General features: G+C 44.5%; 1 protein-coding gene across 12 annotated transcripts in view; it reads right to left on the bottom strand.

The window, feature by feature from the left end:
- CUX1 (cut like homeobox 1) overlaps window positions 1-14114 on the bottom strand; it is a 433849-nt gene that overhangs the window by 106370 nt on the left and 313365 nt on the right. For 6 of the 12 annotated variants that reach the window (XM_072640319.1, XM_072640315.1, XM_072640313.1 and 3 more), the window contains exons 10-11: window positions 13930-14034; window positions 7501-7683 (exon numbers count right to left, since the gene is read on the bottom strand). In XM_072640319.1, coding sequence (XP_072496420.1) covers window positions 7501-7683; window positions 13930-14034 — 288 coding nt within the window. Of the gene's footprint in view, window positions 1-7500; window positions 7690-13929; window positions 14035-14114 lie in introns of all 12 variants that reach the window. The other 6 variants (XM_072640318.1, XM_072640317.1, XM_072640312.1 and 3 more) reach the window with 1 other exon arrangement.

The following is a 14114-nucleotide window of genomic DNA, read 5'->3' on the forward strand; positions in this document are numbered from 1 at the left end:
AAGTGAACAGAAGTAGGGAAACGAGGCATGAGGGGGTGAAGAAGGATTATAAATGAGAAAACCTATTTTAAGTGAACACTAAAAGTAAAATAAAAAAGCATAGAATCCTAGATCAGAAGCCCTTTAGACCAGGGCTTTTTAACCTTTTTGTATCTATTGGACCTTCTGGCAGTCTGGGAAAGCCGTGATGATCCCTTCTCAAAGCATTTTTAAATATTTGAAGGAAATGCTAAATTTCGGGTAGAGATTAATGAAGATAAAGAAGTAATTTTTTTTCATCCAAATTCATGGACTTCCAACAGAGATTAACAACTTCTGATCGAGACCAACTACTAGTTGAATCAGAACCTCCTCTGCAGTAAGCCTGACAAGTGGCCATTCAGACGCTGTGCGAAAGTCCTCACTGAGACAAGGAGCGCACTCCCCACCAAAGCTGTCTGTTTCAGTGGACAGCTCCTACTCATTAAGGAGTGTTCTCTAAAGCCAACATGCATTGAGTATGTACCTACTCTTTACTGGGCACTGTGCTCTAGACACCATACGGTGGGTGGAAGGAGACCTGGCAGAGAAGATCTGGGTTTGAATCCTACCCTAGGCATGGTGTCAACATCACTCTGAGGCCAGAAGCCTTTCCAGGTCCTCCATGATGTTAGGGCCACCCTGTGAGACACCCCCAATCGTTCCTGTCTGCGTCTTGCTGTTACACTGTTGTTTGTTTACCGTCTCCCTAATGAGACCGTGAATCTCAAGAGCAGGCATGGCTTCCTATCTTTCTTTGTATCGTCAGTGCTCAGCACAGTGCTGGCATGTGGTAGATAGCACTAAAGAAACATGTATGGAGTTGGTTCTCTCTAGAGTTAGAGGCCCAGGGTTCAGACTCTGCCTTAGATGCTGACTACTTTTGTGACTCTGCATAGATCTCTTCATTTCACAGGGCTTCACAATCTTCACCCATAAAACAAGGAGGCTAGATCAGATGGCCCTGGGGGTCCCTTTCAATGCCACAACAGAAGACGTTTTTGGCTGCCATGGCATAAGCTGACTCACAGGGTCCAGTCTAATCTCCGAGTCTTTTTCTCTCAAAGCACTTTCTCCTTTTGTTTTTGTGCTGCTGATTTTTTGAATCCAAATGTAAGTTTTCCAATTCCCTCCAGTAAATCTTATCTTGTGAGGCCTCACCCACCTTCCAAGGTTCTCCCGATGTCTGCATTCCTGATTCTTTCTTCTAATATGTTAGCTTCAACAAATAACTTTCTGTTATTTGTGTACATGATATGTATTAGGAATAAGGATTGTTTCACCATTTATGCTTGTATCCCCTGGCACACAGTAGGTACTCAATAAATGTGTTTTGGTCAGATATATCCCATTTGTGTCTTTACTTAAGCTGTCAACAATCCAGAATTTAACTGAACAAACAATTTAGAATGGATGAGAATATGCAAGACACTGCTGGTACTCAATAAGATACATGTAGAAATAAAATTAATACAAGATAAAGTGAACTCAGTGCATAGCAAAGCTCAAAAGGCAGGAGAGGGAGAGAGATGGGCTGGTACCAACCATCTGGGGAAGAAGGCCTCATGAAGGATGTGGCACCTGAGGGTACTGGCCAGATTTCAACAGAGAGGGATACAGAGAGAGACCAGTCTCTGCCAGTGCACACAGGTGAGAGGGCAGGTTGGGACTGGGGCCCAGCCCAACTGGCAATGGAACAAGTGTCAAATAATTGTGGTTGGAACTGCACATAATGAGGTGGTTCAGAAGAATCCTCTAGAGTTGTGGTCTCCAGACTTTCTTGACAGTACACCTACTGTCAGTACAAATTTGAGCCTGTACCTCCAATATTCATCTATTTTGTTATAAATTACACAAAGCACTATTGGACTAATGCTCATCTGCACCACAAAATCTACATAAAATATTCACCTTGTGAAAACAATGAGATGAAATGAAAGGATCCATCCTACAGGATCCTGTGGCTGTCTCTCCCTAAGTAGCTCCCACTGAACTCTGTTGATCTCTTACATCTTTTGGGTAAAGGAAAGGAGCCCCAGACCCATCAGGCCCCACCCCCTCTCCTCCCAGCAGAGTCCTACTTTCCCAGATGCTCAGGCCTCCTGATTCACCTGAAAGAAATCTGGTAGCTCTGAAACTGAACACAACGAGGCCGATTATTTAAATGGCCTCTTCGGATAGTTTATCACCCATTTCTTTGTGAGTGAAGTAGCTCTATTCTAGTTCCCTTGAAACCCTTCCTGACAAATGTATAGATTATAATAGTGACTTCAGTTATGATTAAATAGACTGAGGATTCATTAGCCTACAGAAGGTGCTCATAAAAAAGTGATTATTTCATCCTTTCCCTGGGGCCTCCAAGAGCAGGGAGGGTTAAGATGCTGCATTACTCAGAGTTACTGGGATGGACTTGAGATTCTGGGGACCACGGCTACAGGACATTAGAGAAGTAGATAAAACTGGGTGGTCTAAGACAATGGGAGGGATGACAATGGCCAAGGCTGGTCAAGTTCCTACTACCCTGGGTGGCTAACTCGAATAACAGTGAGCCTTTGTATAGAGCTCTAAGATTCAAAGAAGGCTTCACAAATAAGACCTCATGCGATCTCCTCAACCTTCTGGGAAAGTGCTATTATTATCCCCATTTTACAGATGAGGAAATAGAGGCAGAAAGAGGTTAAGGGGCCTGCCTAGGGTCATACAGCAGATACGTGTTTCTGAAGAAAGGGCTGTGATTAGAGAAGGGAAGTTGGAATTGGGTTTCAGGAGGAATCGAAAGCCCTCCTTGGAAATCTTTAACGACTTAACTCTTCTAAGTGTAAGAAATGCCCAGGTGATGCTCTGGTGAGGTGCAACCAGAGGGCTGATGCTTTTGTGGCCTGGGGGTCACAGCATTAACACAGAATTTATTAAATTTCTCAGGCGAGGGGACTGGCCAATAACTACCCTTGAAGAAGACAGCTACGCACCTTTTAAAAATGGGTTTTATCTCCAACAAGTCCCTAAGAATTTTGCCAAACTTCAGCAGACAGGAGTCTATCACTTTATAAATATTAAATCATTAATCTGGAGGAAGAAAATGTGGATATTCAGAGGGTAATGGATTCCTATTCATACTAGGTCATTAAAAAAGGGCCAGGGGCTAGATATGGGGGTTTATTGGTTTAGGGATCTCCCCCTCCCCAGGTGGGGTCATTGAGCTGGCCCAGAATACCAACAGGTTCAGAGCCTCAGCCAGGCTGGCTCTGAGGCCAGATGAGCCCATGATATCATGCTGCCCTTTCACGGGTTCAGAGGATCATAGAGGCTATCAAATCTCATGCCATCATTGTCTGGTTGAGGAAACTGAGGCTCAGGAAAATGAAAGGACTTGCTGAGGGAGGATTCAAACTCAGGGCTTTCTGATTGCCAAACTAATGCTCTACCCACTATGCCAACCTGATGCCTCATAAAACATGGAGTTTTGTAGCCTGGCTCTGCTGAAACTAAAATGGACTGAGCTGAAAACAAAGTAAGCAACAGCAAAGCCAACTATGTGACCCAATCACTAGAATGAGCAGTAGATGTCAAGAATAGGGGAGGTGGGGGACAAGGAGAGGCCAGAAGGCCCCCCTTCTGGATGAACCTTTGCCTTGTGAACAGTGGAGCAAACAGGGCACAACCCCTCATGGGAGGAGCCCATCGTGGGGGCCATGAAGGCATTTCACGCACATGTCCCATGCTCTCAGGTACCCGTGGCTCCTTCTGGTCTGCTGCAGTGATGAGAGGGCTATGTGTTAAACTGGAAGGAAAAATAATTAGAAAAGGAGGAGAGGGCAGGAAATGAAAACAAAGTAAGCGGAAACTAATAAAGGTGCCTCGGGCCTGTTCCCCAAAGGACAGCTGGGAATCACTTACTGGGAAATGATATTTTCCCAAAGGAGCCGGCCCACGAGGTCCCAAATTTATAGGGCCGATGGAGTCATTTCATATTGCCAAATTGTTCATGGGTCACGTGTGCTTATGCTGGGATCTGCCTGTTTGTGAAAAGGTAGACAGAGGGGTCAAGTGCATTCTGAGTAGAGACTTCTCTTCCCAAACAGATGCACCATGGACACTGTGTGAAGAGTGACCTTGCCTAAAGATCATGGATCTGGGGTCTGCAGCTGCAAGGCGGCTTAGAGATGGTCTAGACAACCTTTCCATTTTACAGGGAGGGAGACTGAGGCACAGGAAGGGGAGTGACGGGCCCCAGGTCCTCTCAGATCTTTTCAGGAATAAATGTATTATATAAATGGCACATCTTTGTCCAGTTGTTTGTCTCCCCCATCCAACTGGAAGCTCCTTGAGGGCAGGGACCATCTTTTGCTCTTTTGGTATCCCCAGTGCCTGGCACACAATAGGTGTTTCATGTTGATTGACCAATTCCATGCGCTCTTGGCTCTTCCTAATCAGGCTCGCCATCTCCTGCTGCTGGGGCTTGGCTTGGGCTGCCGCCTCATGCCTGGAGTGAAGTCCTTGGCTTCTTTCAGGGCTTCGCTCATGGGCTGCCTCCTCCAGGCAGTCCTTCCTCACCCCCGGGGTTGTTCGCAGTTGCCCTCTCCAATGATCTCTATTTATTTTGGTGCACACGGGAGCCCTTTTACGGGAGAGGAAGCACCTTGAGCACAAGGCTACTTTATTTTTGTTTTACATTCCCAGTTGTCCAGCATAGAGCTTGGCGTATTGTTTTGGCTCTGTGTGAAGCTTGGTGGTGGATTGTTTGAAGGTAGTCCCCAATGTCAGCCCTCTCAATCTGTCCCTAACGAGCAAAGCAACCAATACCAGTCAGAGAGATCTCATTCACAAAACCTCCTCCTCTCTTAGCTGGGATTGGAGTTAAGAATACAAATTGTACACATTGGGGGGAAAAAACCCTTCACAAGGTAGCTTATTCAATTAACCCCATTCCTCTGGGGTAAGAGAGCTGGGCACATTCATTTGGCGAGGGCTAATATGCTTTGTGCTGGATTTTGCTAGCAGGACAATCTCGACTCCTGGCGACAAGGGGTTAAGATAATTAAAATGAGAGAAGTCTTGTTACTAGAGGACATATTTTGATTATTAGATCAGATGAAGGTAAGGGAGCAATAATTTTGGAAGGAATAGTGTAGGATTGTTTCATTAACCACACAGTATTAAAGAATTCCCTCAAGATACGGTTAAAGAACATTAATTTGTGAAACCGCGTTTCGCTTTTTTGTGAAGGCAAACATTAAAATCCTAACTGATTGGGGAACAATTGCTCTATAATAAAAACGTAAGGGCTCGAGTGCCCCGTCCCCTGGGCCTCCCACAGAATGTATCAGAGCTGGGCCCTGTCATGGAAACAAAGGCAAATTACATAATCATAGTGTAATTGTGAGGGTCAGAAATGGCCACAACATGGGAAAATTAGATAGAATCTAGAAATCAAACATGATGAAGGACGAGCATCAAGGGCGCTCCCTGGGAGAGTCGATGGGAGCGAGGGAATGAGAAGCATGGCCAGGGAGGGAGGTGTTGGCTGGCTCACTAAGCTGGGGGTGTCGGGAGGTTTCCATGGTCCTTCTGATTTTCCCTTGTGTCTCGGCCCCCACCGTGTCCTCCCTCCCTCCTCTTGTCTACCCCCAGGGCCTAGACTCTCCCCCAACCCAACTGGCCTTCCTGAGGGCTACCTAAAGAATCTTCTTGAAACACAAGTCTGATCAAGGGAACCCCCAGGTCAAGAAACTTCCAGGACACCTACATCTTATTGCCTTAGGATAACACACAAACGCCCCAGTTTGGCATTTCAACCCTTCCCCACTCACCTTCCATGTGCCAGGCCAACCCATCTATCTGCTGCACCTTAAACAAGGACCTCCATCTCCTTCCATGCCTTTGCCCAGGCTGTCCCTCATGCCTGGAGCACCATTCCTCCTCACTGCTGCCTCTCAGAATTCCTAGTGTCCTTCAAGGTTCATGAATGAATATGGGAAGTATTTCCTGATCCCCTAAGTGGTTGGTGCCCTGTTCCTCTTCAAATTACTGTGTTTAAACTTATCTCTTTCTATGTTTCACCCCCATAGGAGAATGGAAGTGCTCTGAGGTCAGGGCCTATTTGTCATTTTGCAAACTGCATGTCCTAAAGAAACGCTTGTTTGGCTGTACATCATGAGACTCATCATCAAGCTGCAAAGTGACAATTCAGTCCAGTGACAAAAAAACAATCATCCAAGGCAAACCTGGGTCATTTCGGGGGATAGTCGGCAAGGGATTGCATGAGAACAGCAGCATCGCCAGCTGGGTTGTCGGGAGTACCAGGGCTTCATGGGACCTGACTGGCCCACTGGCCCATTAACATGGCCGTAATATGATGATATGCAACATTATACGTTGAGTTATCACACAGAGGTTTCTAGGAGGAACTTTCAGGGCCCGAGCTCCCCAAGCGCCATTCAGAACAAGGCAGCTCATGAGTCCAAAGCAAGGCTGCCCTGCTACAAGGCCCTAACCCCACCTCCCTGGCTCCTCCCATGAGGCTCCTCTTCTTAAACTTTCCCAGCCATGCCCTAGAGGCATAAGAGAATCTTAACGTGCTGTTTGGTTCTAAATGGTAAAATGACATAGCAGACAGATCTCAGACCCAGGCAGAACCATGTTTGCCAGGCAGGGAGACAGATAGCAAACATACAGAATGAGTGAACAGGGTCGTCCCCTGCTCTCCTTTGGGACTGGTCAGTTTGTAGAAGGTCCAGGCAGTCATGATCCCTTCTCAATGGAAATGTCCTCTTACCAAAAATAAATGGCCTTACAAAAGGAGTTCATTCCCTCTTCACGCTCCCCCCCCCCCCCCCCCCCCCGCTTCCTCAGTTTTCACAAGCGTGTATGGGAAATCCCATCGACTTTGCTGACAAGAAGTTTCCAGGGAGGGGTGACCAAGACACCTCTGAATGACAGATGCCCTCACTCCTTCCAAGAGTGGCACCCTTTGTAGTTTTCAATGTGTTCCTCTTCTCAGAGGAACAGAGGCAAGCTGAGGTTGAAGCTCCACTCGAGAAAAATGGAGCCCAGTCCGTACCTGAGACTTCAAAATTAGAGTGAAATTTAACTAGTGCCTTTCTAGATAAGGGAAATTAAGATGGAGCCTTTTGACAGTCTCCTAGCAAGGCCAATTTGGGCCCTAAACAAACGGTTTTTTCCTCCCATCTTCAGTGAAACTACAACCAAGACCCCAAGGGCACTTTTTAAGATCATCCATCACGTTGATGGAAAAGCCAGGATGTCTTCCAATAACTAATTCTATCAATTTACCACCAAACTCTCCCAAATGAGTATAAGCTGCATGGTCTAGACCTACACTCTTCAGAAGTGGTCCCACTAATTTGCCACTAAACCAGCTTGACATGTACTTCTGAATCATGGTGACTCAACTGGCTGAAGCCATTGTCTGATTTCACTAAGGGATGAGGACATGCTGTCAGGAGCATGAGGGACCCTTACTTTGAGGGTGCTGTTCTTGGCACTCAGTTGCTGCTCAAGCTGGGATATCTGGCTGGCCGAATTCTCTCGGAGCTTTGTCAGGCTGGCCTGGAGTCGCTGAACGTCTTCTACAAGCTGGGCAATCTCCCGCTCTTTGGCAGCCAGTTCAACTTCCAAGCTGGAACGGGTCAGTACCTCTATCGCCTGCTCCTAGGAAGAATAAAGCAGATGATGAAAACTGCAATAAGCCCAGGCAAGGGACTGGGCTGACTGGGAAGGAGAACCAAGCCTTAGTCATGGGGGAAACCCACTAGATAGAAAAGCCATCATGTTACCACAGAAGACAGTCATGTTGAGGGATCTAGATTCAGCATTTTACTGACAAAATATTTCAGATTTGATACAGGAGTGTGAGTTTTCAGGCTGGAGGAGATCTTAGCTATTATTCAATAGAAGGGAAGGTCCTTGTGAGGAGGGATTATTTCATTCTCTATAGCCCCCCTAGCTACTTAATGGATCCTTTTGGATTGAGTGTTCGATCCTTGAGGCCAGGGGCAGTCTTTTGCCTTTCTTGTATCCCCAGCACTTAGCACAGGGCCTGGCACTGAGCAGGCACTTAAACAGATCCACTGTAGGATCGATAATCCATTCTCCTCATTTTCTGAGTGAGAACAATGGCTGGGGGAGGCAGCTGGTCTGACGTCATGCAGGAAGTCTGGGGTCCAGTGTTTCCGCAGGCCTAGCTGCCTCTGTCACATCAGGATGCAATTCAAGGTTCTTTCAAAGAGGTCAGAATGACTCCTCCTGATCCATTTCAAAATGAGCTATTTGTTCCTTTGTAAGCTATTGAAGCCTACACAGTTGCACATAATCAGAGCCAAATTTTGCTAAAAGATCAGAGGTTCCTGCATAGAGGTAAACTCAAGATGCTTCTCATGTAAAGGGACACAGTAAATTTTTTTTAAAGCCAGATAAACAGACATTTAAAAAATGAACCCCATCATCACTACCAAACCGTTTGAACAGTATTTATAGAAAACATTCAAAGAATAGTAACTGGTCAGGAGGCAGCAGGGCCTGTCACCAGGGTGTGGAAATGGCAGTGCGGAGGCTGGCTCACGCAGTCCCGAAAGTTCACCCCTGGGAGTGCACCTTCTCTGCAGAAACAGCCAGTAGGAAGAGAGATCACTGCCTTCTCCAAGGCAGTTTCACTCTGGCAAGGAAAAGGAGGGAGGCAGGCAAGGAAATGTCATATGCTAATTAGGCTGCCACCATGTTTTTAGCTTGGTAGTGGGTGGTGGTTGACCAGGGAAACTATGATGTGTTTCCCTTGAGAATTTCAAGATTTTTCCTCCTGGATTTTCAAAAGTTGTATCTATACTATATACGTAGTGTGTGTGTATATATATAGATATAGATATAGATATATCTAGCATATATTTATTTATTTATTTGTATAATGCAATATAACCTGTTTCCTCCAGGGGGATTTTTAGTGAGATTTCCCTTTCTTAGTTTCCTTCACTTAGTCATCCAGCTTGACTTTCTCTGGTGAGGAGCATTGTTGAAATACTCTATACATTTGCCCAGAGTCAAAGTATTTAGCTGCTATCCAGAAAATTGAATGTGAATCAAAGACACATGATTTGCTAAGAGTCCACTACATAGTTAGCACTGCTCTAGGTGAAGGCTGGAGAAATATAAGATGTTTTCACTGCCCTCAATGGAATTAAAGTCTCCTTACAGACACAAATCTAACTTCAGTGAAGTAATTATACAACCATTAGGGAATATATTAACAATTGAAGGATAAACTGCGTGATATTTACTAAGGGCAGTAGGAGCTCAGAAAAAGCAGAGAACAGTGTGGGCAGGAATAGCCAGAGAAAGGTTAATTTAAGAGCTGGGAACCTAAACTAGGCCTTGGACAATGGGGAATATTTAGAAACCAGCAATTTAGGCAGGGGGACTACAGGAGCAAAGGTACAAGTGAGTATGAAAGTATGTTTGCTGGACCGAGTGGGAGAAAGCTGAGAGGCTGGAGGAGGGAGGCAAACAAACCTACTTAAACAAAATGCTAAGAATGGCAGGGAAAAGTGGATAAAAGCACAGAAAGTGACTCTGATTTGAATCACCAGTTCTTAGAGAAGGGTAACTAGTGGAAAACAGCTGCTAGAGAGGCCCATGGCCCAGAAATAACTGGAGAGAACAAAGCACTAGGTCCTCCGGTAACATCCACAGCCTCCCAGAACTACAAAAAGCAGGAGGAAACACAGCCATCAGCCATTTAGTGAGAGATCCACAGGCCATCTAGGGAGCACGATGAAACTGGGAGACGGAGACACAGATTGGGACTGGAACGGACAGTGGCCAGCACATGCAAGAACAGGCCACGGAAATGCCCCTTAAAAGGATGAAGGTGGAAGGGGCAACTGGACCCAACTAAACACGGGAATAATCAACTCTCTGGAGGCAGCTGGTTTAAAGGCACCCAGGGGTCAGTCTTCCACTGCCTCAAATTGGGGAGGATTCTTAAAGGGAAGAAAAAAACCACAGGTGGTGTTAATGACCCCAATGACTGACAGCATGTGCTAACATCTCGAGGATATCTTTAAGAGAACGGCCTGTCTCTGGGCACAGGCAGGCTCTCCTACATGTCAGCCCAGACATGGATGGTCACATCTCCAGGCACAGCAGAGCTATGCTCTGCTCCTTTTTCTACTCCAGAGGAGTGAGGGGCTAAAGGGTTATGAAAAAAATCAAGGGAAAACCTAATTTTAAAATAAGCCCAGGATACAGTTGGATGAATCAAGTAACTGAAAGTAAATGCCAAGGGTTAAACTTCTATTTTATATTGAGAGAAAGATTATTATTATTAAGGAACTGTAAGCCATCGAAACCATTTAAGAATGGCAGCCTCGATTCAAGCCTTCCCTCTTTGGTCATTCTCCTCCTCCTCAATTTAACCCTTTGCTCTTCACCTCCCTAGCATGAATTCCATTCAATTACCAAACTACTAACAAGCATTTATTAAGCACTTACTGTGTACATTCCACTAAGTGAGACACTAAATGCGTACATCAATTAAAAAAAAGCATTTACTAAGTGCTTTCTAAGAGAAAAGCAAGACAATCCCAGCTCTGTTTCTGTGTGTGTGTGTGTGTGTGTGTGTGTGTGTCCGTCTTTCTCTGTCCCTGCCTCTCCTCCTTTGGAAACAGTCCTTGCCCTCAAGGTACTTCAAATCTGGTAGGGAAGAGGCCAGGGAGTTTTTCCTGCTCTTCTGTTTGTCCCCTTGACAAATAGGGCCTTGAACCCAGGAGGGGCCCAGTGACCATTTGTCAAGTGAATGGACAAGAGGATGAAAGCGTTATCGCAGCCTGTGATGTCATACAAAAGCTTGTCATAGTTGGACTCATGTAGCTTTAGAGAGAATGGTATGCTGGCTACTTCAGCCATCATTGTATTTATTATCAATTGTATTCATATAAATTGTATATAAATTTTCTATAGTTCATAGCATAAGACCTGAGTTCCAGCCCCCTCAACAGTCATATGACTCTGGGCCTCAATGTCCCCATGTGAAAAATGAGGATAAAATCCCTGCTCAGCCTACGTTACGTATAGCTGTGAAGATTAGACGGGAGAGCAGTCACAAAGAGTTTTTTGAAAGACTTGGTAGTGCTATATAAATGTGAGATCTTAACTATTAGGATGGTATTATGCAGGCTCCCCAAATGTCTGGAAAATAAAAGAAGTGGGAACTCTCAGGTGATTAGGGTCACAGGAACACAGAGCTGGGGTTGGGACAGACGTCTGAAGCAACCCTGGCCCTCCCTCTCATTTTACAAATACCCCAGATGATCATTGCGGACACTGTGAAGGAATCTACTGACCCTGCTCTTTCTTGGCCAAACTTTGATCACTAAGCCTATTTTGTTTATTTCCCCCTCCCTGCGGTCCTGGCTGGCTTCTGATTGACAGGGCTTTGAAGTGATTGGAAAAGCTAGGTAGTCCTGTGAGGGTTCCCACCTCCTTGGCAACCTAAGTGATGTAATGCAACCTAGTTGACTCTCTTAAGTGCTCAGGATCCCCCAGCACCCACAACTTGGGCCATTCACAGAATCCCCTTCTCAAAACGTTTCTGATGCTCTGCTGGGAATTGGCGCAAGAAAGAGTTCTGAATCAAAACATTTAGGATACTAGCCCCACACAGGGTGAATGATCAACATCCCCTGATACCAAAGCGGATCTCAGTGGATTCAGGAAAGGTTTTCTGGGAAAATTTAGGAACACTCTTGTCATAGAGGGACACAGAGAAACAAGGAGACACCTGATATCTAAGGCCTCTGCTGTTTCTTTAGAAGGAGATGCTGTTGTCAACAGAATAACGAGTTTAAAATAATTAAGGAACGGTAAGCCTTGGAAAGCTTTCCCCACCCAGTACAACTTAGCCCATCAACATGGACCTGAGTCTTTCTTTCCATCCCTTCTAGTGCCAGAGTCAAATTTCAGTTAAAATCATGCCCCAGGAGGATATCAAAGATACTTTTCTAGGTATGATATAACCACAAAAAATGTTTTGTTCTACAAAATATTCTATATCTAAAGACATTATAACTTCTAGGATCCAGGCTGACATTCTAGGGGACTGCAGAATGCACTGGGAGGATCCAGGCTCAAATGATATTTCCAAGCACAACAGTAATAATGGCTGACGTTGACAGGATATCAACCCTCTGAGGCAGGCTCAGTGGTTCTCCCATTTGCCATGTAGGAGAACAGAGTGGTTAAAAGGGACTAGCCCTGGGCTATACAGCCAGTGGGTGTGGGAGGCACTGGGCCACCCAGCTACAGGAAGGTACTCTCAGGTTCCTTTTCTGTAAAATGGGTATAAACTTACAGGGTTGTTGAGGGTATCAAATGAGAGAGCATAAAGTCCACTGCAAACCTTAAAGAATTATATACATTCCAGTGACTGTATTTATTATTATGATGAATTCTATTCATATTAATTATAGTTATAAAATTCTCTATAGTTAATTAACATTTAATTATTAAATCAATATATTTCATATAATTATATATCACATATCATTATAATTATTATTTCTATTGTTATTATTATTAAATAAGAAATAAAGCCTTTTTCACAGGATCACCGACCTAGGGCTAGAAGGGACCTCAACAACCATCTGTTCTGACCTCCCTCGTTTTGTACATGAGGAAACTGAGGCCTAGAGAGGTCATATAATTTGTTCTGAGTCACATAGTTAGCTAGCACCTGAGCTGGGACTGGAACCCAGGTATTTTGGATTTTAAGTTTGGCACTTAATTCATTAGGCCACTCCAACTCATCCCAATCTAATTACATAATTTTAGAGTTGGAGGAGACTTGAAAGATTTTTTCATTCAATACACACATTACAGAGTAGGAAACTGAGGCACAGGAGGCTTAAGGTCTTGTCCAAGGATGCAGACCTGGGCTGTGAACATGTGACTTTTCTACTGCAAGGCCTCACTCCATCTCGACCTTTTGTCTGTTATTATTTTGTTTTAGTGTGGAAACCAATTTCCTTCTTCTTCTTCTTCTTTTTTTTTTTTCGTGAGGGTGGGTGGTTTGGGAGAAATTAAGACCCTAAACGTATGAAAGTCTACACAAACTCATGTATTTATGAAACCAACCCTCTGAAGTCAACTTGGTCAAGATCCAAATGAAGCAGATTTCTAGGTAAGAGCTATTTTGGAAATTTTTGAAAATGCTAGAAAAATCAGGACATTGATTAAGTGGAGGGTCAACGATTTACATTCAGCTTCTGAAGAAGCTGCGTGTATCAGCTTCAGCTCAAACCACTAGAGAAAATAAGGGAAGGTTGTTATTTATTATCTCTGGTCTGACTAGCAAACTAGGAGGTATTTCTCAGCAGGGACGGGCACAATCAATGTAAGAAAACAAAGACTTCAAATTTTGTTTGTTTCATTAAAAACATCCCATCCCAGCAGCTACAGAAGATGGCAGCCCTCTCATAACTCTGACAAGGCCTGAGCACCATGGCCTCCATCTTATGGGAGTGCTGAAACAAATATTACTATCTTACTAATAGAGGCCAGATCTAAAGGCTGATTTCTGTTTTTCCATAACCAAGATATTATCTTGTATTTCTACCATCTCTCTGGACTGTGAAGATAAATGTCTGCCTGCTCAACAAATTTCTTTCCTTTGGGTGTGACCTTCTGATTCAATAAGTAGCCCCCTATAATGTAAACTGGTTAAAATCATGTTCCCTGAAAATATAAATTGGTTTTAGTTTAAAATATCAATTCCAAAATAAGAATCGGGGGAGGGAAAGATGTCACCCCACCCCCCAGCCCAGCCACAAATATAAATTGCACATGTCGAATCACATGAATGTCAGAAACCTGTAAGAGCCAGTAAATATTATATTCTCTCACCACATCGGGCGCCTTCTGGATCTGCGTGGCGAGCTGGAGAGATTTGTTAGCTGACGAGAGTTGTTCCCTTAAGGTCTCTGCCTCTCTCTGAGCCACCTCTGCCCTCTGAAGGAAATGAAAAGGGTTGGAAAGAGAAAGTACGTTCAGTTTAACAACTGACAATTATTACAGGAACATTCATCAAT

Source organism: Notamacropus eugenii, chromosome 2, assembly GCF_028372415.1.
Source record: "Notamacropus eugenii isolate mMacEug1 chromosome 2, mMacEug1.pri_v2, whole genome shotgun sequence".
Lineage (NCBI taxonomy): Eukaryota > Metazoa > Chordata > Mammalia > Diprotodontia > Macropodidae > Notamacropus > Notamacropus eugenii.